This window comes from Perna viridis, chromosome 12 (genome assembly GCF_037379345.1).
Source record: "Perna viridis isolate PV_CMFRI_1.1 ecotype Kerala chromosome 12, ASM3737934v1, whole genome shotgun sequence".
NCBI lineage: Eukaryota > Metazoa > Mollusca > Bivalvia > Mytilida > Mytilidae > Perna > Perna viridis.
In genome coordinates this window covers 20648366-20674293 of record NC_142456.1, presented here as the reverse complement: position 1 = coordinate 20674293, position 25928 = coordinate 20648366, and the positions used below count along the sequence as shown (strand labels likewise).

Here is a 25928-nt window from a genome sequence, read left to right as displayed (position 1 = left end):
TTCCGTTTAGTTCAACTCATGAAATCAGTAATTTGTTTTTATTATATTTAATTTCACCAAATCCTATCAAGCTTTTATTTGAAACTGTATGAAACCAGTCCAAGTTAATTTGATGCTTACATGAGATTGATGTAAAATGCTGAATACAAACATTCATAGCAGCCACATTTAATGACACTTTTTTTCTAGTAGAATATATATCACAAATACAATGATAATCATTAAATAATAGTATACATCGAGATTATTTGAAATTTTGGAAGTTTTGAAAAGGGTGGCAACTCCTCTCTTGTAAGTTATCACAATAATAAATTAATCACCTTTGCATTTTCAGCCCCTGTTAGTTTTGGTCAGAAAATAGTTGAAAATTGGTGAGGACACTCATTATTATAGAACCCCTTTTATCATATTGGAATACGTTTTCTTTAATTTTCAATCGATTTTCGCCCTCTCCTGACTTGTATGAGAAATAGAGTTATCGTATAGTTCAGGCAATGTTTGTCCGAACTAGAAAGGGGCAATGTGATAGTATTGCATTGTCTAAACATTCTCATTAGTCAAAAGCGAAGTTAGGCGTTTCTAACGTTGTTTTCCGGCGACCACTGTTGACGTTATATACAGATAATAGCTGGAATTTCAGTCATGACACATATGTCGAATGCATGACGCTGAAGTTTTTGTTCTGCAAAATGTAAAGAAAGAAACAAAATTTACAAATTTAACTCGTCGATTATGACATTTCTCTCCATGAGAGAAAATTTCCATAATCAACTCGTAATCGTTGTATATTCCATATAAACTCTATCCTATGGTAATGTCCTTGTGCATTAGGTGATGGACAATTAATTTCTAATCCTGCCAACCTGCACAGTTAAACCAGGTTACGTTAATCAACTCTACAAACGTTAATTGAAACGAACCAGGCATTTTTCAAGATAATTTACGAATATTTAGACCAACGTATAACCTTCTTCAGTGTCAAATACAATGTAAAAAGTTAGTTTATGATCCTGAAAACAATCCACCTGACGTATACGTCATTATGAAAGTAAGAAAAACTTAAATGACTTTGTATAATTATAAGAAATCAAGGGAACCAAGGTTCTAGCTGTAATCAAAAGAATGTAACCCAAAGACCAGACATGGAAAACAGACATACACAAAAAAAGAACATAAAGTAACTAAAATAATACCTACAAAGTAATAATGGCAAATAAGTAACTCGGACTCCACTAAAAACTGGTAGCATTGACATGTTATAATATGTAGAGGCCAATAAGGAATAGTCTAATTAATATTAAACCTCCGATTTTAATTTGTTTTGCCGAAGAACACAAGGTCTAATTTTAATTAGACTGAACAAGGATGGAATTTTTTGTTGTTGATTCCAGCTGAGTCATAAAATTTATTTTCGTTAACTATTTCCTAACGTATCTAATTTTTCCCGTTCCTCCAGTTGTACAGTGGTCCACTGAGTGGTATGTTCATTATTGAGGATTTTGGGAAAGATCTTGGACAATTTGGATTTTTTAAATTAATTTTCAATAAATAAACTCTGAAATGTATATACCTTGTCTGACTAAACATTATTCCTCTCTGTCAGAAGCATTTTTTTAAATTGTATGTACCAATGATAGACATTTAGGACACCGGTTAAACGAGGTCAATACATTATGCATAGATTTCTCCGACCACATAAGAAGTATTGAACATGTTTCACATTCTAATTTAGTTATATATATTAATTTTCGGGGTGTTCCAAGTTTCGCAAATTTTCCGATGGACAGAAAAACTCGAAAAATAGTACCCACGAAATTGGTTTTTAACGCTATAAAACACTAACCAGTTTCTGAATCCACAAAGAAATGATACATGAATATGTTCATGTCACAGAATCCACGAAAATTAGCAATGCAAATTAAATAAATATGTTTACAGTATATCAAACATGCATGTTCCTAACTCATAATATAAAAGACTATTATGCTCAACCTTAATACAGTATAAATAAGTATTCAACAATGACTGAAAAAATGATAAGAATGTGGTGTTTCTACATTTAAAAATTAACGTGAACCGCATGTTTCCTTTCGTAGTAGAAGCAAACCAAGTCATAAAACTTTTAGGGATGGGTCTTACTTAAATAGATCCATTCTGGAAAAAAATAACAAGAAATGTATATATCTTTCATTATGTTTGTGTCATAGGCCACTTCACGTAAAAAATGTATGTTTTCATTGCGGAAAGGAGGAAGTCTAAATTCAACATTAAAAGGTTCGCTTTCTTGTTTTTATGTCTCAGTGTAAAGCTATACAATTTATTTTATCAAATGAATATACGTCAACTCAATGATGCCATACAACCTTTGCCGCCAGCATGTTTTTTAAATTAACTGACTACGTTCAAAAGAGCATGTACTTAAGCTTTCTATATAAGCAGGTATTTAATTACAAATAGTTTGATAGCAATTATTAATTCAAAAGATCAATAAATGGCAAAAAAATAAGATATCGTGTTAATGAATGTTATTTTTGTTGACATTTTCAAAATATGAAACAGATATGTATATATTGAAATGATGAAAAATAGCATCAATTCATTCATAAATATAATATTTGAGCAATTGTGGTAATGAAATTAATTTAGATTATTCGAAAATAAAAACCAACTAAGATACAAATCACTGACAAAAAATACTTAGGAAGATCGAGAGTCAAAAATGTAAAGTCTGCGTAAAGTACTTCATTAAAATGAATAGATAGATAACTATGTAAATAAATTAGAACTAATGAATAAATGAATTCATACATACATCCCTCGGAATAGAGAATATAAAAATAAATCGAAATAGGGACCCAGCTAGCACAAACACAGAAATGTTTTAGAAACGTTTCCTTGAAAAGACTGAAAACATTTTTTTAGAAATGTTTTTAAAACGTAAAAATATATGGTTGCAGAAAAAATTATAATAAAGTTTTCAATAATAACCATTCACTATAATGTTATTATAACGTTTCCTTAAAATGACTGAACATATTTTTTAGAAATGTTTTTAAAACGTAAAAATGTATGGTTGCAGAAATTTTATAATAACGCTTTCAACAACCATTCACTATAATGTTATTATAATGTTTTTCAATAACATTTTTCAAACAATCTAAATTATGAAAATCTTAATGCAAAATTTGCTTACCCAAACACAGGATTAACATGAGATACGAAATTTGTAGAGCTCTCTATAGTTTGTAGATGTAGCAACAAATTAAAAGAAATTTCAAAGATAGGTTATGTCAGTTCACTAATCCATTTTTAGGCATCTCAAGCAGTGTCCATTATCATTCTTTGGTTTCCTGAAAAAATGTACATGATTAATGGTTTAGTCACAATATACACACCTACAGTAGTCATAATTAAAACTAAAGGAAAACAACTTATACATACTATCAATTAAATATTATTTGATTTTTTTAATTGAAATTCAGCAAAAACGGAGGTGGATCCATTAGGGGTCCATTGGCCCCTAATATTCTCCTATACCACAAAAAGCTCATATTTTAAGCGCCCACCTCTCTAAACACGCATTTTGAAAGTAAACATATTTTATTGAAAGTGATCATATATTCAGCGGTCATGCGCAGTCAGAATATAGGCATGGCTATTTCAGTAAAAAAATTGCATGGTGCAGTACTGGTCGTGTCTTAATATTTCTTACCAGAAAACGTTTAAAACATGTCATAGCAGCATGTGGCACACCATTTACACTATTATCTTATTATATCTATGGACACACCATCATCTATATATCATCGATGTTGGTTTATTAAAAGACAAGGAAAAGTAAACTGGGATGAATTAATTGTGAATCAGTACGCAGTACTGGTCGTATCTAAATATTTCTTACCAGAAAACGTTTAAAACATGTCATAGCAGCATATGGCACACCATTTACACTATTATCTTATTATATCTATGCACATACCATCATCTATATATCATGTTGGTTTATTAAAAGACAAAGAAAAGTAAACTGGGATGATTTAATTATAAATCAAATATGCATTACAAATTAAGAAGACTAGTATTACATGTACATGTATAATGCATTTGTATAATACTTGTATCCTTGTTCGGTCATTTTTATATATAATTATATGTAGACTCTAATGCCTTATAGTGCTGGATGATCAGAATTTTAATTTCATTACCTATTTATTTTTTATTCTATATTTGATATTTATGAAAAATATTGTTTAATTAAATGTGTAATTTAAAATAGTTTAGAAACATTTTCTAAATTCGTTTTAAAACGTTTTCAAAAAATAATATATTAAAATGTTTTTCTTACATTTCAACCACTATTTATTGAACATTTCAGAAAACCGTATTAAAACCATATCTGGAAATGTTTTCAACCTGTTTCAAAGGAATGTAATGAAAACATTATCAGAAAATATTTTTTTGTAACATATCCAAATAATGTTTAAAAAATAGATCCAAAAACATTATAGTGACATGTTATTTAAACATTTCAAATACATTTCAATAAACAGTTCTGAAAACTTTTTTTCAAACTTAAACGGTAAAATGTTTCAAGAACGTTTTCAACCATTTTGAAAAAAAAATAAAAATGTTTTTAAAACGATTTCAAAATGTTCTGTTGAAAATGTGTTAGCAAACTACCAATAAACTCTAAATAAAACATTTCCAAAAAGGTTCGTGCTACCTGGGAAGCTTAATCCAACAGCAAGTATTCCTACTATGTGCAATACAAAGACTTTGGCATCGGTGTTTTAGGGGTTTTGAATTTTACAATGCTGCAAATATTTATGCGAACGATTTATGGAATATTTCAAGTCTGAGAAGTTTGACTACAAAACTGAGGAATACTTTCGGGGTCCTCCGTTCCAAAGGCAGTGGAATCGACCTCGGGATTTCAGATTACAACAATACCAATCTGATATATGTATTGTTAATTTGGAAAGCCTCCCACCAAAAAAAAATGTCATTATAGAAAATAATTTGCTATATTAAACATTCATATATGCATTGCCATGAGTCATTATTTTCTACTACCAATAACTAACATTTTCCTTCCAGGTAACAACAATGAATAATGGACGCTAATTTAATCAAATACTCTAGTTAAGAGTAAAAATATGTTACTTCCCTGTCTTTATTATTAATACTATACCAGTACTCATCTAGAAGGTATTTAGGTTGACCTTCGATATTCTTTTTTCTCTTCTTCTTCTTCCTCATTATTACCGTCATTACCATAACATTTTTATACCGCATGACCTAACTTTTAAATCTAATTTTCGAATGAAATATCAATATCAAATCAACAAGCAAAAGGAAAGTAATTTTAAAATTTGATTCATCGTTCCACTTGTTTCTATATCCACTTAATTTACTTAAGAAAATTAAATCAATTAGGAGTAATCAAGGGAACCAAGGTTATGGCGGTAATCAAAGAGTAATCAAGAGAACCAAGGTTATAGCAGTAATCAAAGAGTAATCAAGAGAACCACGGTTATAGCGGTAATCAAAGAGTAATCAAGGGAACCAAGGTTATAGCGGTAATCAAAAGAATGTAATCCAGGGACAAAGACCAGACATGGAAAACAGACATACACAACAAAGAACATAAAGTAACTAAAATCATACATACAAAGTAACAAAAGTAAATGAGCAACTCGGACTCCACTAAAAACTGGGAGAATGGAATGGACCAGGTGCACCGGTAGGTTATTCAGCATTAAAAGATTCTTTCTCATATTTAAATGTATGCACAACAAGTCAAAACCTAAACATGGCAAATTATCATGTGTTTGTTTGCAAACAGAAAAATCTTTCAAACAGACAACCGTTAATGACTCGACATTTCCGAAGTCTAATGAACACTTTTTTTCCAAAACATTTATTGTGTGAATGTTTTAAATGTTTTTTTTTCCTTCATATTGTTGACGTTATCAGCTTGATTCCAATTTAAAAAAAAAAACAAACTATTGGGGTGGAAGAAAGAAATAAGTCCCCATACACCTCTGGTCGCAAATCTTTCTTTATTTTCTCCGTACAAAGATTCTATATAATATTCTTTCGAGATGTCTTTTCGAATATGATATTTCTCCAGTAAAATTTTCGGAATTCAAGTAGATAGACCTAAAGAAAGGAACACAACTCTTGCAAATCATTGGAAGGTTTGTATTTAGTATTTTACATTTATCTTATGTAAGCATCAAAGTAATTTGGATTAATTTCATTCTGTTTCAAATGAAAGCTTGATAATCTTTGCTAAAATTGAATATGATATAAGCATATCACTGATTTCAAGAGTTATGTCCCTTACTCTAGGCCTACCGCATTAAGTTGTCTTAAAAACTAGAGCAATACAATGTACGCTTTTTAAATTTTGTTGTTGTTGTGGGGATGAATTTGATCAAATAGTAGAAACCTACGTGAAAATCAAGAGGTGACCATAACTTCAATTAGGACGAATAAAAAGATAACAAAAGTATCTTTTATCACTTTAAAATAAACATAATATTTTCTCGATTACTAAATAGTAGAATAAATTTTTGTTAATATGTACTTATTACAAGAAAATACATATACAATAAAACATAAACAAAACATATAAAGAAATCCATACGTTGTGATTTAATTCTTGCTCACGAAGCTAGGGTAAATAAGTTGCTCGCAAAATAAGTATTTTCAATTATCATGTTTAAAATTTCCAAGTACCTTGATGAACACTGGGGCTTCATTCCTTGGTTTGCACATGGTGGAACTTCGCAGTAATGGAATTGGCTTTCTGTTTCGATAAGTTTTGTTTTGAGTATTTCTTATATACAATTAATGTTTGGATTGTAATCTTCCTTTATATTTGATTCTTTAAGATGACATCAATCCATCTGCTATCTATATTGATAAGGACACAAACGTATAATATATCTATGAGGTTTATTATCAAGGTAAAGAAAAGGAAAAATGGAGTTCCTTCATAGTTTTTGTAGTATATGTTTGAATAATAACTTTATACCTGTACGTTTTTATTGGTAACAACAATTACTACCTGTAATATTGCATAGTTTGATCTTTGTCGTCGTTGCGTGTGTGTATGGAATTAGTTTTAAGCACATATTCCATCTTCACAGTATTACAAAACAAGTATCCGATAATTTTGTAATAAGCTGATGGCCATCAATCTCTTTGGTTCGTCCTTAAAAGCATCCCATCCTTGTTTTGAGTCAGATGAATTAAAGCGTCTTACAATAATGTCGGCACTCCTTACAGTATTTCTAATAGATGTTATTATGTATTCTATTTACTAGAGATTTACGACGATATGGATGTGGAACATTAAAAGGTAGATACGTATAACTTTGTAATGTTTTGATAACTAAATATGACGAACTAATGAAATGGATGTAGCACACATATAATAAGCATTGAGTGTTACAGAAGTCAAAGATAAAAACACGGTCTGGACTTAATTTTTTTTAAAACAAAAGCGTCATAAAACTGGAACCTTTAACATATTTGTTGTGCGCTTACAATCGATGACATAGCTCAACTTTAGTTTACAATGAATTACGTGAACCATCTTTAATTTATCACATTCCATTGTAAAGAGAACCCAAATTCAAAAATGTACGTCAGATCCAACCATTCTATACATATTCAATACAAAATGTACTTGATCTACTTGAAAAAATAATTTATTAAGAATTCCACATGCAGTCTGCATAAACGAAGCGTAACGTCATTATTGTAGAACTATTAAAAATCAAAAGCTGTTTGGACTAACACATACCATTTGATTTGTACCGTAAATTTGGATATTTTCGGGTCGGGTTATTTTGTCGGTTTTCTGTCAACACATGCATGTGGTAATATGCCCTTTGGAGCTCCCCCTGGATCCTACAATGCGTGAATATATGGAAGCAAACGGAAAACAGTACATTTACACCTGCATTTTGTATCTGCTTCAGGTGATGTGGTACAATATTTAAACCATTCAAATACCAGTCCATATAAATTTCAGATGTACAGTTGTTTCATGATGTAGAAAAATACACCGAATTAATGATGCCTTTTTATCATTATATACTTTACTTTCAAGTGACAAAAGTTCTTTCTGTATTATTCAAACTTTCACTTTTGGGAAAACCTTGCATTGATCTCCCACCAAAATCAACCAAATCAAACCGAATAAAGAATGGTAACTCTTACAAAGTGCCGATTTAATGTACAATTTTTATAATTTTATCTCAAAATGGCATAAACCGAATGGCAAACTAAGACCGGTTTTGTGTCTGTAACCGTCACTGAGATAGATCTAAAAGTGAATTCGGTGACATGCACGAATCTCGTCCTCTGATTTTATAAAAAAAAACTGCTAGATAAAAGAAATCACTCATTTAATCAAAATAAATGAAAAAATGAAATCATAAAATAATTTCAGTGCATAAATTTTGTTTTTGAATAGAAAAGCTTTTGAACGCATGCATTCTTTAGAATTTTCAGATCTTTTCTGAAGGATTGAAAATGCCAGTGAACCTTTTATATAACGTGCAATTTCAAGTATATGCAAAACGAAGAATGCAAAATAAAATTGTAATATTGAATAATTTAAACTGTGCGGAGATCAAATAGTGGTAATTTTAACAGAAAATACCTTCTAGAGTAAAAGTATATTATCCGATCGCTTGGTTTTCGTTATGCATGATTCAGATGTTTCCAAGTTTGCCCAATTCTCATAAAGACTTGTACTGAATACTTTTAAATTAGAAGCTGCATTTTGCATGAATACATTCTCACGCTATACTAGATAAATGGCGAGGAAAGAAATTAAAAGTAAGTTTGTTATACTGAACTGACAAAATGAAATAACAAGCAATAATTTTAAATAAATCAAGTATCTTTTGAACTTGAACAAGTACATACAAGATCCAGCAGTTATTGAACTTACACGAAGAATCAAGAGAAATACCAATATAGCGGAGTATTTTAAAAGGGTTCACATGTTTTGAAACAGGTACGTTTAACTTTATATACTCATGATACTGTGTTACTGACTAATAGTATAGGTGCAAGAAAAAAAATTACCACTGAACAATTTGACTTATACTTCAAATATATGAGGAACTTTTTTTCCACATAAAAATTTTAAAAGGGAGTTTGACAGCAAATATATATATTTCATTTGACATATGTACAAACTAATAACTCGAAGTACAATTGCAGCACAAAACAGACAATCTATGGTCAGTGATTGTTTTTATAGTGTTAATGAAATTTACACAGTAATATTCAGGTAACCTTATACAAAGAAAGCCATTGTTTAAACATCAGAAAACACCGATTCAGAAACTGTATAAAATTCTTGGACTGCAATCGTTCATGACTACCCTGATTAGACTTATTTTACGAGTATGTTGTGGCGTAGCAGCGTTGTTTACAATGAAGAAAGTTGAATTTCTGAGTTGGCATTTTAAATATACACTATTATACAGCAACTAATGATTTAGGCGCAGTGTTAAATGTACAATTTGTCTGAAAATATTTTCGACTGTTTAATTCGTTTGATACAGCTTCCAGGAAAAAGCAGATTTTATACTGAGTATAACATATTTCCAAATATGCAGGGAGTCATTGTATTTGTATCTTTTTATCACTTCCTGTTCGATGAAGATGATTCAGAATAGAAATTGGCTTGCGTTGAACATGCAAATTTATATCAATATGTACCAAACATGTCCATACAGAGTCACGTGATTCAAAGTTAAAAGGTTCAGACTGAACAACACACATATATGATCATGACAGAGATCCTTGTCGGAAAGTGTCTTTATATCATCTTCATGATATCAACAAGTATGTATATTTTACATGGACAAGGTTCTTGGTGGTGTATAAAAGCTGCGATTACAAATGAATATAGATTAATAACTCCAAAAGAAATGGGACATATTTGTGGACTCAATCTCGACAGCGTACAAAAACCGGATGGTAGGGATACCGTCAGTATCATTTCGTTTCTTGAAATTAAAGCAGTTAGAAGTGACGTCACTTTTTCCATGTGAAAAAAAATCAGAAAATAGTTCCTTATTATTTTGAATTACTAAACTTTTGAAGTAAGTGTGTGACAAAAATACGTAGAAACTTTAAGGGGATCCAATAACATTTGCCTTTTGTTTTGGTAGTTCATATATCATTGAATAAGATATATGCTTTTGAATTTGATATTTGACAGCAATAAACGTAAGTTGTACGTTTATTCTTTTGCTGAGTGAAGTTTTGCGCCATAATGAACTGTCTCGATGGGACTTTGCATCATGTGAACTGCACCATCAGTATACTTATTGTATCATGGTGTGTGAACGTTAATCTTGCTGAACTACTGTCAAAACTATAATTTACTATAGAATGGATTCAAGCCCGTTAATTTGAATTTGAAATAAATATGTGTGGCGTTTCCTTGATTCTTGATACAATGTATGTCTTTTTTGTTATCCCATCATTGTTCGATATTTCAAATGAGAAACACATTAAACAATTTAAAACTCATAAATCTTTTTAAACATATGTTACAATTTTGTAGTGGCGCTTGTTAAATTTGGATCGAATTTCATGTAGATAATGTGAAAAACATTGTTTAAAAATAAGTCAATCCTAAAATATTGATTTTCCTTGGGTTACCATGTCATGTCAAAACAGTGGCAGATCAAGGAATCTCGAAACAGGGGGAGTGTGCTGACTTGCCTAAGGGGATGCCACTTCCAACGTTTGTTTTCTAATGTGAATTATTGCTTCAACAAACATTTTGTAATATAAGTAGTTAAATGCCCCCATTTTCAGAGCTTCCCCTGGATCTTTTTAAATAGAACAGTTTTCTAGTACATGCATTATTTTAGATTGTTCAGTTCTTTTTTCTTAATGATTGATATTTTATAACGTAGAATTTCAAAAATATGGAAAACAAAGAATGCACAGATCCAATTGTAATATTGAAGTATTTGAAAACGATAGAAAAAGGTTATGAAATATTATTATTAGACCTTCTTAAACCCAAATTTACATAGTTTTGATAGATGAAATATTTTCTTTTCTTAATGTAATTTTAATGAAGTAAAATTATGATAAATACTAAAACTATCTTGATATTTCAAAGGATTATTCTACCTGAGAAATAATGCGAAACCACATAAGGACAGTGAATTTCAAAATTGAAAAGGCTTATCACTTCCAATTGTGTAAGAACTTTGAAATAGTCACTATCACTAACTTAAACCGTTGAATAATATTAGAAATAGCTGCTGACTTAATCCTCGTTTATACCATTTGAAGTCTCTGTAAGAATCAGGCCAGGGATGGAACATAGTAGAAAATAACCGATGCTGTTGACAGTGTACATATCAAATACTGATAATTGTGAATAGAGAAGACCTTCTTGAGTAAAGGTATACTGTTAGATCGATGGGTTTTTTATATGAATCATTCATATGTTTCCAAATTTGCCCACATTCTCATAACGACTTGTTCTGAATATTTTTAAATCAGAAGTTACCTTTTGCATGGACACATTCTCACGCTATATTACATAAATGGCGAGGTAGGAAATTAACAAATAATTTTGTTATACTAAACTTGTAAAAAGAAATAACAAGAAATAACAAGAAATAAGTTACTTAAACAGGCACATACAAGATTCATTAATGATAGAACTTACATGAAGAATCAAGAGAAGTACTAATACAGAGGAGTATTTTAAAAGTGTTTACATGTTTTGAAAGAGGTACATATAATTCTACATACTGTGTTACTGTCTACAGTGATAAAAAACTATCCCCGTACAATTTGACTTATACTTCATAGATATAAGGAACATTTACGTACCTAAGAAGAAAAAACTTGCGTAAATAAATTTTACACGTTAATATAAAAGTAACTCTATACAAAGTAAGCCACAGTTTAACATAACAAGATGAGTGTAGGTAAATATCTTAATGGACGGTTTCAGAAACTGTATAGTATTGTGGGACTGCTATATATTGATCATGACGCCCCTGGTTTGACGTATCTTAGGCATACGCTGCGGCGGTCCAACGATGAATAAAGTAAATTTCTGAGTTGGCTTATTAAATATACAATAATAGTATTACACAGTAACTAATGTGTCAAGATCAGTGTTTAATTTTCAAATTGTCTGAAAATATTTTCAGACAGTTTAATTTTTGTGATACATCTTGCGAAAAAAAAACAGAGATTATAATGCGATTATAAATATTTCAAAATAAGTAGTAACTCATTATTTGTATTTATTGTACCATTTTGTCCGAGGAAGATAACTCCAAATTAAAATTGCTTTGCGTAATACATGACATTTTAAATTAACAGATACCATGCATCTCCATACAGATTTCCAGACAATTAATTAAAAAAAAGGTTCAGACTGAAAAACATACATACAGTAATATATGATCATGACAGAGATCCTCGTCGGAAAGTTTCTGTATACCAGCATTTTGATATCACATATATGTGGACACTATCTCCACATCGTACCAAAAGCTGTCTCGGGAACACAAAACCCAATAAAAATAAGATCCATCAATTGTTCCATTCAGTCTCTATAAGTAGGATCTAACAACGCTCCATTCTAAATTCTATTCAAAAGACATTTTCAGAATCTTCTGAGTTTTCCCTTTGAAAAATGCTTTCTAAATCATGAAAGATGAAATTTGATTGGCTGATGAGAAAGATCATTACAACAGAATGTAGAATGGAGTGTTTATAGACCCTATATGCAGTGATTCAATCGATATGGCTAATTATAATTTTAATTATAAGTACTGACAATATTTAACTCTCTATATTGAATGCATAGACCAAAGTAGAAATATGATACTTTGTTAACGTTGTTGTTTATAAAAAATATTTCCAAATTAGATTAATTAAAAGTAAGGTTCAAAACCGGATAAGTGGTCTTCAACTAAAATAGAAAATTCTGTATCCACCAGATTTATCTTTAAAACAAATGGTACTCAAGTAGAGTGTTTTTCTGTTGGACATATAACTACGGATTAGAATTTGCGAAAAGTTTTTTTTTTTTCGGTTAGTGCATCATCGTTCTTACCGGTAAATCACATTTTATTTATCAATTATTACATTTATTTGGTAAGTTCTTTTTAACCCAGCGGGTGTTTCTAGAAAAGCAGAGGACGCTTACCCTACCGGTGCACCTGGTCCATGTTCCCAGTTTTTAATGGAGTCCGAGTTGCTCAGTTGCTTTTATTACTTTGTATGCATGATTTTAGTAACTTTATGTTCTTTGTGTATGTCTGTTATCCATGTCTGGTCTTTGTCCCTGGATTACATTCTTTTAATAACCGCTATAACCTTGGTTCCCTTGATTACTCTCTCTTTTATAACTTAAATATTGAATTAGTTTTATGAATATTAGATTTTCATGTTTAAAAGCAATTGTACCACTTTTTACATAGTTCTTCGTGCTGTTACTAGTCAAACCCAATGTGAGAATGGATGGCAGCTTTTCTGCGACCGATGCTACTTGATTGATGTTTTCTCGTACAAGAACTGGTTTGACGCACAAGTATGTTTTAATTATAAAAGCATTCGTCTTGCCTTAAAACCAAGTATAACTCGCCATTTAATCGGAAATGCAGTGGTTTCAAACTTTTTAGATTGTTCAATATGATATTGCCTATTGTTGTACGGACTTTACATTAATATTCCTTTTAACTATGACTATCGAGTTTATCAATTCGGATTGTTTTATTACACTTTCTTCATAAAGTTTTTCAACAAACGTTTTATGTAGAATAACACACTATAAGTTCAGAAATCATTGCATGGAGTTTTATTGAGAAATGATTGTTAAAATACTATTTAAATTTTTAATGATTTGTGAAAAACAAATTTACACTAATTTTGTTTTTTTGAATTTTCTCTTTGCGAATTCCATATATTGCGGTTTTCAGTCAGTCACAATCATTTTGAAAGTGATAGCTCTTTAAAGGTAATTTTACTTCACCCTTTAATATATAAAATGGAATAAGCAATCATTTTTTATTAAATTTATTAACCTCATTCTGTCGTTACATATAGTATCACATTTCTTAGTCAATTATGCAAAAACACATATATTTCTTGAAAGGCTTATTGCAAAGATGTACAAGACGGGAAATTGGCCGAGCCTAAAGTGCCTGAGGAATTATTTTGTGTCATTAAATTTGCAACTTCGATCATCAAGGATAATGGTAGGTATATCTTAGAATATTTTGTATTTGTAAACATGTAAGTCAAAATGTTGGATTTAAAAAAAAATGCCCTTATTGCATGTTTTTAATTAATGGACTGACCATATTTTAAACGCTTGGAAATGTCTTTAACGGCGCTAGTCTAAGTGAACCGAGTTGGTGTAACTGAAATCCAGAACATGCAGAAGCACTTTTGTTCCAAATGCATTGTTTGTCATGAAAATTTGACATACTAAAGTGCGTATTACAGCCTCTTATATATATATATATATATATATATATATATATATATATATATATATATATATGGGTCTGAAAATTTCCTAACGCCTGTCCAACGCTCTAGACCACTCGGCCAACTAGGCTATATAAATGTACATGTTTCGTTAACCGAGTGATACTTCCTTGTAAGTAAATCTAGAACGTGAACATTAGCACATGATGTAACTGAACAGGACAGCCTCTGATGGTATCGAGTAAGACAATGGAGGATCTGTAACGTTATACAAATACAGCCACACCAAGGATATAATACATATAAGAAGTCTAATGGGGTGAGACAACACTACTATCTTACTTGCTAGTGCATTACTATGCACATTCATAGCATGCACGACGAGGATCAACATAGTATGTTAATACAAGGATGCATACATATATATAATCAAATCTAAACTACACCCCGATGTAAGGTTGCAAATTTGGTCGCTCCCTCAGCGGGATTCGAACCCTTCTCTTCTCTGACATCTAAGGCAACACCGCCTGCACTAAGTCCAACGCTCTAGACCACTCGGCTGACTAGGATATATATATATAAACGTCTCATAATGTGACGACTCTAGACTCTATTCGCTACACTGCTCCATCGGATCAAATAGATACTGGGAAGATATGTAAACGTATAGAAAGGTCTGAAAAATTCCCAACGATGTTAGAACTGTCAAATTTGCGATGCAAATGTTTGGTCGCTCCCTCCGCGGGACTCGAACCCGTACCGCTGTGACATCTATGGCAATACCGCCTGCACAAAGTCCAGGGCCCTAGACCGCTCGGCCAGCTAGGCTATATAAATTTGACAGTTCTAACATCGTTCGGAATTTTTCAGGCCTTTCTATATATATATATATATATTTGGATCTTGAACGTCGTATTTTGTAATTGATGACTCCGTGAAAGACGTTACACATTACGAAATTTATCGGCATTTTTGAATTTACACATTTTTCAATATTACTTGCATCTAATGAATCTTTCTACAACAAGTCCATCAATGAATCGTGTCTATTTATGTCATCAATTTCAAGGGTTGTTTATATTTGATCTATCGAAATGCACGTGAAATTGAAAATTAACTGGGGCGTCTTATTTAATTTCATACCTAAAGCCGATTTTATTCAAAGATGTTACAGGGCGTTTAAATTTGAAACTTTATATCAAAAGTTATGATTTTGATCTTCCTATGGTGGTGATCACTATTCGATTGTCCAGTATTAAATTTCTACAACCGTCGGTTAGATTTCACATCTTACACGATTGACAGCCCACCGAACTTGACATTTACCGGATTCAACGAACAACGAGTCTTAAACTGACTATTGCCACTGTATGAAATTCTGTAGCACATGATGTCATTACTGTTTTCTTTTTTTTTTTTTTTTTTTTTTGCTTCCTATTTCAAGTTTTGGACATACAATTTAATTTTAATGTATATTAAGGTTCCTGATATTTTGCTGCTGTGGAACATTTTGGTTGATATGAACACTGTAAGTAATATATACAACTCCATTAAGAATTACCTGCATTTCTCGTGTACACTTCGTACTAATAAAACCAGTCCATCATCATGCTTGTGTACGTGTTTCAGTTGTCTGGCTTGGAGCAACTACCCTAAACAATAAATGGGTTTGGGGATCAACAAAGCAATCAGTGACATTGGAAAAAATTCGTACAATCGAGGTCACTTCAGGAACCGACTTTTTTGAGTGTATTGGTTTACAGACTGATTTGTCGAATAGCCCAACTCAACGTAGATGCACAACATCAATGGTTTTCATTTGTGAGAAACCATTGAATGGTAGTTCAAGGGATATAGAAACTACTGTCGGGTTTGTAACTAGTACATTGGGAACGTCAATAAAATTGAACCAGACGATTTACGCACGAGGATTAACGACAAGCGCAAGGAGCCTAGAAAAAGAAAGAAGTAGTGTAAAAACAAAACAATCTACAAGGCAGTTGGTTACTAGTAGGTAAACCTAATGATTTAATGTCCTGCAGGGCACACAAATACTCAAAATCACAATACGATTGAAACATAACTTCAAAACAAACGAAAAAAATATCAGAATTGCATATATTTATTCATTTGTACCAAAAACATCAATAATTATTTTTGTTCGTTTTTGTTTTGTTTGTTTTTTTGTTTTTGTTTGTTTGTTTGTTTGTTTGTTTTGTTTTTGTTTGTTTGTTTGTTTGTTTTGTTTTTGTTTTTGTTTTCTATAATCCCACTCCATTCTTCTTTGGTCTACCCTGGACTCTACTTTTTATGAACAAATGGATGGGTGTTTCTGAAAATGCAGAGGGCGCTTACCCTACCAGGGCACTTGTCCAGTTTTTAGTGGAGTCCGAGTTGCTCATTTACTTTTATTACTTTGCATGTATTATTTTGATTAGTTATTTTATGTACATTGTTGTGAGTTTGTGTATTTTCCCTGTCTGGTCTTTGTCCCTAGACTACATTATTTTGATTTCCGCTAATAATTGTTTTTGTCTATAATTCCATTTCTTGTTTCATCATATGGACAAAAACACGTTTGCTGTTGATCATTTTTTTTATTTTATAAAATGTTGCTCCTTTTTAACAAATATGTAAAAATCCTTTTTTATTTTTTTTAATTTATTTATTGATGTAGGCTCTGTAGACCCAACAATATCAATATACAACGACTGTCCGTGCAACGAAAATTTAGAAGATAAAATAACTGGTAATAGTGAAACTTACACCAAAGATGAACTTCTTAACCTCTTAGCAACATCTCTCGAAAAAACAAGAAAGGAATTGACGGTAAACAAAAGTTCGTTGTCTTCACATCGACGACGAAAAGTTTCGGCCCAAGATTCAAGACTATCAGCAGCTGCAATTGGATGGATAGGAGTAATGTGTGTGTGTGCGGTCATGACAATTATTGTGTTGTCTGATTTCATATCTATCACCCGTGGTATGTGCACATAAACATTTCAATTGAGTTTTGTGAAATACTTATTGATCTACATATTTCTGTATAATAAATATATAACCTTTTTCCCTTATTGAAGTAAATGATGCATCAAGTCATATATATATCCTGAAAATACAACTTGATACAAAATCACAATTATGCTTTATCTTATAAAACAAAATTTGGCGATAGTAGTCATTTTAGCAATGATTAGAGGATCATCGCAAACTTAAAACGAGTTTACTCATATCTTTTGCCAAATTACAACTTAGGTTTAGAAACTAGATAGTTCTGAAAATGTCAGTCTCGAAGACCTACTAATGTCAATCAGGATAGACAAACATTTTCAAAATTCCCAGATTTACATTTTTTGTTGGTAATGTATTAAACAGACTACAAAAATTAATTACAAAAAATTATCATCCAGAACAAATCTGTCCTAAATACGCTTTTGGGTTTGAATTTCATTACAAAAAAAAGTAATGTCTGAAAATGAGAGAAAAGAGCATACCTTTCAATGTATAGAATAGTATTTTTTTCTCGAAGCAAAATGTAGCAAAATGATGAATACAAACGTTCAATGAGTTTTAAGAGTTGTCTATGTCTACCTACTTTAGAATAAGATATGTTGTAAAGATCAAATGATAAAGAACAAAGGTATATCAGATATATCAGATGTATTGATATTCCATTTTACGGAATCAACATTATTGTACTGATGGGAAATATTGACTTCTTTTTCTTTGTTCAGACTAGCTTGTTTCTATTAACAGTAATGTAAGTAAAAAATTAAAAAAAACGAAGCAAAAAAAAAAAAAAAAACATCCATTTAGTCGTTAAAGGCTTAAGGTCAAAATCTGCGTAAAGTTCGATAGCAAGTTCATAAGTTAAGAACATGTAGCAAATTTTTCAACACCATGGACCAGTACACATTAATTATATATCAAAGAGAGATACGTTGCATGTCTGATCGTAGCGTATGCAATAGAAAATTGTATCGAATTTTTAAGACCATTGCTTTAGAATCCAAATAGCTAATTATACTACGACCATAAAAATGCATTAAGTACTGGAAATTTTCATTTTATCTTAGAAAACTCTTCCTTATTTGCCGACGCAGCAGAACGATGGTGAATTTAAAACATTCCAACAAACTTTATAAGCGAAAATTGGTTTGTGACATTCAATAAAATGTTTTCTCCATACTAAGGTAAGTTAGATTTTATTAGATTCATCAATTATAGAATATGAGGATAATCATGTTTAGACAGTAGCGACGTGGGGAAAACCTCCCGTTTAAAGGGTCATGTGACATTGGGAAATTCTGCATGGGATATAAAGAATGGCTGGAATCATAATATACACGGCACACTTTGTTAGTACTTCATACTGAAATATTGATTTATGTATTTCATTAAAAAATAATTATGAAATAGCTTAGTTTTATATGCAAGCGGTGTATATTACGTACTGTTTATTAATATTGATCTGGATTCGAGGAATTGCGCATGAAGGATTTGGCAATCGGAATAGGGTATGTGCCAGTAGTGATGTTTATCCCAGAGTGTTTATTCCATACAGATAGAATAAACAATAGCTTTATTTTGACAATCTTGAATATATCATTATTATCAATAGTAAAATTCAAAAATTAACAACAAGTTGATTTTAAAATAACACACTCAAAATGATGCAGGCAGAAAGACATACTTTGGATATTTTGAGAGTTTACCTTATTTTTGTTAGTTTTTTTGTCTTGTTTTTGTTTTGTTTTTTTGTTTTGTTTTATTTTTGTTTTGTTTGTTTTGTTTTGTTTTGTTTTGTTTTTTGTTTTGTTTTTGTTTTTTTGTTTTTTGTTTTTGTTTTTGTTTTTGTTTTCATAAAAAAACGGAAATAAAGAACTAATAAGAAAAGAATAACAAACCAGAACAACAAATTATTTTTGGGCATTTCAGACACATAATAGTCCAACGATTTAACGGCATCACACTCTTTGATGTCTTTGCAATTTATCAATGAAATTAATGTCCAAAATACCCTGCATGGTTTTTTTACCGGATGATTCAGAAAATAAACCATTTATTCTGAGTGCAATTTCTTCTCTTATTTTGTCATTACTACAGACGTTTCGTGGCGGTCGTCATGAACTCGTGAATTGTTACAATATATCCATCTGCACCATGAAAACTGATTTGTTCAACTTGTCATAGTAACTCGCGGGTGTTTCTAGAAAAGCACAGGACGTTACCCTACTGGTGTACCTGGTTTATACTCCCAGTTTTAGTGGGACCCGAGTTGCTCAATTACTTTTGTTATCTGGTATGTATTATTTTAGTTATTTTATTTTCTTTGTTGTGATTATCTAATTTCCATGCCCGGTCTTTGTCCCGGGATTATGTTCATTTGATATCCGCTAGAATCATGGTTTCCTTGATTTTTCTTTACGGCTTTTAAGACAGAAAATTGCTTATTTAAAATCAGGAAACGCAAGTGAAATGGAAATCCCGTATGGCTGCGTACACAGTAACACTTGGTTTTTTGTTTTATTTTGGGGAAAATTCTCCGTATTGTTTAGATCGTATCTTATTAGAACACGTATGAAACATCTGTGTGTGGCGCCGTATATTTATAGGAAACTATAAAAGGCTAGTTATCGTAAAAGTAACATATGTACTTTGGAAATGTTATTTTCCCTTATGACGCATATGCAAATGCGATTTTTTTTCCGATAACCGGTACAGGCCAATTTTCTTAAATTCTACTTTCGGAATGTCTTTTTCACAGATGATCCACTGGTTACGAACCAATGATGAGAGACAAATCTGTGGTTTGTGTGGAACGAATTGTAATAGAAAGATGTATCAGGAAATTTCATATCTTTGCTTGTCGATACAACAAAAAGTCATTATTTCAGTGTAAATAGAGACCACGCCTTAAGGAAGTAGACGTAGGGTAAGGGACTTAACTCTTGAAATCAGTGATATGTTTGTATCATATTCAACTTCACCAAAACATATTAAGCTTTCATTTGATGCAAAATGAAATCAGTCCAAGTTACTTAGATGCTTACATGCGATTGATGTAAAATGATGAGTATAAACGTTCCAATGATTAGTAAGAGTTGTGTCCCTTAGCCTAGGTCTACTCTCTTAAACTAAGCATTAGACTGAGACAACTAAGGAAAACTGGTTTTATTCCTGAAATAAAATCCTAATGGTAACGGCAAAGATCTGCACTCAAGTGATAAGCGATGGCAAATGAAAAAGATGTTTAATTTAGATTCAAGGTATAGTCAGAGATATTTAAAAAAAAACAAGTACATAAAGTTATTGTTTACATTGCGTTGACATCACCAAGGAACCATCTTTCTTTTTAGATATTATTAGCTTATATTATTGAAGGAGGTAGGCCAAAGGTAAGGGACATAATTCCTGAAATAAGTGATATGTTTGTATTATATTCTATTTCACCAGAGCCTACCAAGCTTTCATTTGAAAAGGAAAAAAATCAATCCAAGTTACTTAGATGCTTATATGATATTGCTGAATATACGGTACAATGATTCGTAAGAGTTGTATCCCTTACCTAAGTTGTACCTCCTTAATGTTATTATTTTACCGGACACTATACTGTAGCAGAAAGAATTAACAATCTAACATAAACAGACAAACGATCAACCACTAGATATTTACATAGGAAATATAGCAATATAATGTTTTACTTGTTTCAACATATATTTAAAAACAAAATGGAATTTTTTGTTTTGTGCCTATGAAATCACATTGAATTCAATTTTCTTCTGAATGTCATGATAACTACACCTTTTACATACATTACGTCCTAAGGAAGACATCATATTCATTTGATGTTTATTGACCATTTGTTAGTCTTAAACATATGTCAGGTCGTTACGGCGATTTATGCATCATCGAAAACGAATCTCTGCGTAAGGTCCTTTCTAAAGGTCCCAAGTTCCGTGATCCAAGCTCCAGAAATGGGAATTATAACTTTATCAGTTCTTATGGAAGCCGTGAAGGACTACGCAAGAAGATGGATAAAACGAGAACAAGAAGACATTGATTCTTTGTCAGAGTGGGTAAAGGTTGTGAGTCTTTCATTTTGAAACGAATGAAAGTTTAAGTAGTTCGACGAGTGTGTTTGCTACATCAGTTTTCATGGACCCAGGTGTAGCTAAAACATTGCCTACTATACATGACAAAAATGTGGAGTACCAGCAGACAAAACAACATTGTTTTTGTCTGCAAAACGTATTACATCCAATTTTTATTATCAGAGGTAGACGTAGAAAATGTTAGCAGTATAGCAAACCTCGCCATAAAAACTATATTTTTCTCGAGATGTGAGAAATTCATAATCAACAAGCTTTACCTATAGATTCTGTTTCTCTAATGCCATAAAAACGTCAAAAATACCCAAAAATGAGAAGCGCGCAAAACACAATGATTCCGATTCGTAGAAAACATGTTGACATCACACAATTGCAAGCATTCCAAACAGAACGAAGCAGACGATTTCAAAGGTTTTTTTTTTCACTTCAAATCTTCCCGAGTCCCTTCATATTTCGTATTTAAGGTAAGAAAACACCAAAATTATCTCATTTAACTGAAATATAATTTCAATGGCAATCGAGGCGATGGAGTTCAAGACAATCGATTTCTAAGCCAATCGAACTCTGAGAACAAAAAAGTCACTAGTGATGAGAACATTTTTTTCCACACCAGTCAAGCGGTATGCAAATTGACGCAAAATTAGAGAAATATAGAATCTACAACGATAACGAGTTGATTATGGAATTTCTCACATATATCGCAATTTTTCATGTGTACCGGACATACAAAGGAAAAAAGGATAAAACGACTTTGCATGTATCTCCAAAACCGTTAGGTTTAGCAAAATTATTTCTATAGTTGAAATGACCCTTATTATAAGGCCTTCAAAAGTCCTCAGGGATCAAAGTTGTCAGATGACTCCTTGTAAGAGTTATTGCCCTTGAAAGATGAAAGATGACAGTTTTTTTTTTACAGTTTTCAGCCAATATCTTGAAAACTATAATAGATAGAAACTTTCTATCGCTGAAATGATCTTATGATAAGTCCTACCCAAGTCTTCTTGAATCAAAATTGTTGGACAACTTTGTTAAATTTATTACCCTTGAAAGACAAAAAAAACCAGGTGAGCCATTCAAGCTCCTGGAAGCCTCATGTTTAATTGTAATGTGAAGATTCATAAAATTCTAAAAGTACTTCCTGTAAGAATAGCAATTGCTTGTAAACTTTACAACCTTTAGTTACGAGAGAATGATTGGAACTAATCAAACTACCACATAGTTGCAATGTTATGATGATAAATTTTAGTGCAATAGCTAAAAGGGTGGAAATTGTATTAAAGCTAGTATTCATCTTAAAATCTTCCGAGGACAATATGTTAACTTCATTTTTTGCTTGGATGCGATGCCAGGATTAATTTAACTAGTCATATGCATGACGTTAGTATTTTTGTAAAGATTTTTTTATTATATAGATAGCAGTGTTTAATCAAATGTTCACAGTGTAATAAGTTTCGATAACTCACACATAAATTCGGTAATGTCACCTTCGGACTTTCTCCTAACGAAACTTTACAAATTTTATATGAATCTGCTAATCACAGAATTTAAAATTCATTTTGAATAATCAGTTCATTATCGTGAATAATGAAAATATGATAACAAGTTCCGCTCACTCGTTAAATCTATGCGTTCTACGGTATTCGTGATGCTATTTTGGTTATTCATTCTTTCCAATTAATTATCCTATTTTTATTATATATAGAAAGCAGTGTTTTATTATTTTTTCCATGTAATAAATGCCGATAATGCACACTGTGAAATAAATTTAGTAATTCCACTCTCGGACATTCTCCTGCCAAACCGTCGCAACTTTGATATCAATTCGCCAATCAAAGGATTCGAAATTCATGTTGAAAATATGACCACTCGTACCAAGAACGCTTGATGATTTAAGTCGAACAAGTTCCGCTTACTCGTTAAATCTAGATGTTCTTCGGCACTCGTGATTATATTTTTGTTACTCACTCTTTCTAATTAATTATCCTATTATTATTATTTTTTAACGAAAAGAAAGATTATTTTAGATAACATTTAACTTACTGTGTATTTAAGTATTAGTGAAAAAACATTCATGGTAAAGAAAAACCCACGGATCAGACAATGATATGTTGGTCTATGCATTCTATATTTTCATGTGACAATAGTATTTTCTGTAGTTAGATCTGTACTTTGGAGAAAACTACATATTAGCCTCCCACCAAAATCAACCAAATTAAACCAAATCAAGAACCATAACTCCTGCAAAGTGTTAACTCCATGTACAATCTTTATACGTTTATCTCAAAAACGCAAACCCCAAATGTAAAACTAAGACTGTTAATGTGATGTATAACAGTTTCTTAACCAGAAATGAAACTAAATTTGGTGAGATTTTCACATTCATGAATCTACATCCGTCTGATATTTAGAAAGACTGCTACTTAAGTATGAGTCAAATCAAACAGAAGGTGCATAAGCATTTCAAAAACCCACCGAATTCAGTTTTATTTCTTATTCAGCAACAGATACTCACGACATAAACAGTCTTCGTTTTTCATTTTTGTTTGCTGCGCTTATGCAATTAGATTGTACTTTCAATTGACACTTTGCAAACTTGTTTCATTTTGTTAATTTTTGTTGGAAATGTATGTATGGTTTTCTAAAAAGTGCAGATCTAAATGCAGAAATGATTATTGTTGTATGAAATTACAGCAAATGTAGACTGAAAAGGCATCGTTTGTTTGGTGGGGTTTTCTTCACAATGAATAACTTTACCAAATGGCAGTGTCTCAATTTTCTGTGAACTAGTACATAATCACAATAAACATTATTCGCGATTTTAGTCTTGTCATATATTTCTTTGTTGTTTATTATTTATCCTGAGAATGTGTTTTTCTGATTTGCCACCTGAACCTTGGTTCCTGCGATTACTTTTTCAATTAATCACAATTATTTCTGTTATAAAATATAACGTTACTGTTAACCAACTGTAAGTATAACCAAATAAATGTAACCATGATAGTAATACTAATTTAACAATTAATCAGAAAGAGTAAATAGCCAAAATATGATCACGAGTTAAATCTTAATGTATTTTTGGCACCAGTGGTGATATTTTGGTTATTCACGATAACAAATTGATTATCCTATTTATTACATAGATTTCCAGCATTATCCGTTGCAATTTTCAACATAAAGTTTTGTGAACGGCGGTTTGATATTCACTTCTCATGGTGATTATTTTATGTAATTAAAATGGAGGTTTTTGGAATGATTTCCGACTAGTAAAATGTTTATATCCTGCATTTGAATGATAATGAAATGTCTGTATCGCGTCAAACCCAGCAGGTTGTTTTAGAGTAACAGGGGATGCTTAACCTACCGGTGTACCTGGTCCATGTCCCAAGTAATTAGTCCTTTTGTTTCTTCGTTCGTTTTTATTTCAATTCATGTTCTTTGTTGTTGTGTATTCATCTTTCTTGTCTAGTCTTTTTCCTAGAAATGTTTTTTTTTATTTATGCTCGAATGTTGTTTTTCATTACTCCCTCCTATAACAGTTTCTTTTTCATCTATTACATACACCACTACGGTCCAACGAAGTACATCAATTGATTCCGTTACAAATTCATGTATTCTCAATTATATATGTTTAATAAACAATCTATCATGGTGTCTATGCCATAATGATATACTCTTCGTATTGACTCTTTGATGGACATCACAGGTCCTTTAGTTTGCAATTCCTTCTTTTTGTGGAAAATATTGGTGATTTGTGTGCGCAAACACAATGTATTTACTTACAACTCCTCTGTCATGCTCCCTACTGAATGTTTTAGGATAAATGTGCGACTATAGGGTGACAACTTGCGGAACCCAAAACAAGATTGGGTTTGTCAGCAGTTTAGTAGAAAGAGATCCTCAAATATGGATATGTATGTATTTTGTTGATACGTATTAATACAAAAATGTTCAAGAAAAAAAATATCATTGAAAACGGAAATGGAATACAAATTATCTTGAAACGATGTAAGAATGAATTATACATGAGGAAAGACCTTTTATTGTAATGTAATTGTACATTTTCATTGTCTCTGCGTATAACTGTTTATAATTTTACTTAATTTGACTTTCATCGTAACAAAAAAAAATAACTGTTACACTTATCAAGAAATACATTGATCCATTATGACGTCATAACAGACGGCTAATTTTACAGTCACGAATTTTGTGAAAAGAACTCCTGCTAAACAAAGCAGAAATGTAATGGAAATAAAGGCTGTTTGTGGGATTACATTAATGTATCAACGGGACATGCTA

General features: G+C 31.4%; 1 protein-coding gene across 1 annotated transcript; it reads left to right on the top strand.

Moving 5' to 3' along the window:
* Nucleotides 1-16158: 16158 nt before the first annotated feature.
* LOC148601638 (uncharacterized) lies at nucleotides 16159-17563 on the top strand. Its single transcript, XM_088555955.1, has 2 exons — nucleotides 16159-16530; nucleotides 17198-17563. Exons 1-2 carry the CDS (start codon nucleotides 16329-16331, stop codon nucleotides 17515-17517), a joined length of 522 nt encoding a protein of 173 aa, XP_088412081.1. The 5' UTR covers nucleotides 16159-16328; the 3' UTR covers nucleotides 17518-17563.
* The last annotated feature ends 8365 nt before the right edge of the window (nucleotides 17564-25928 follow it).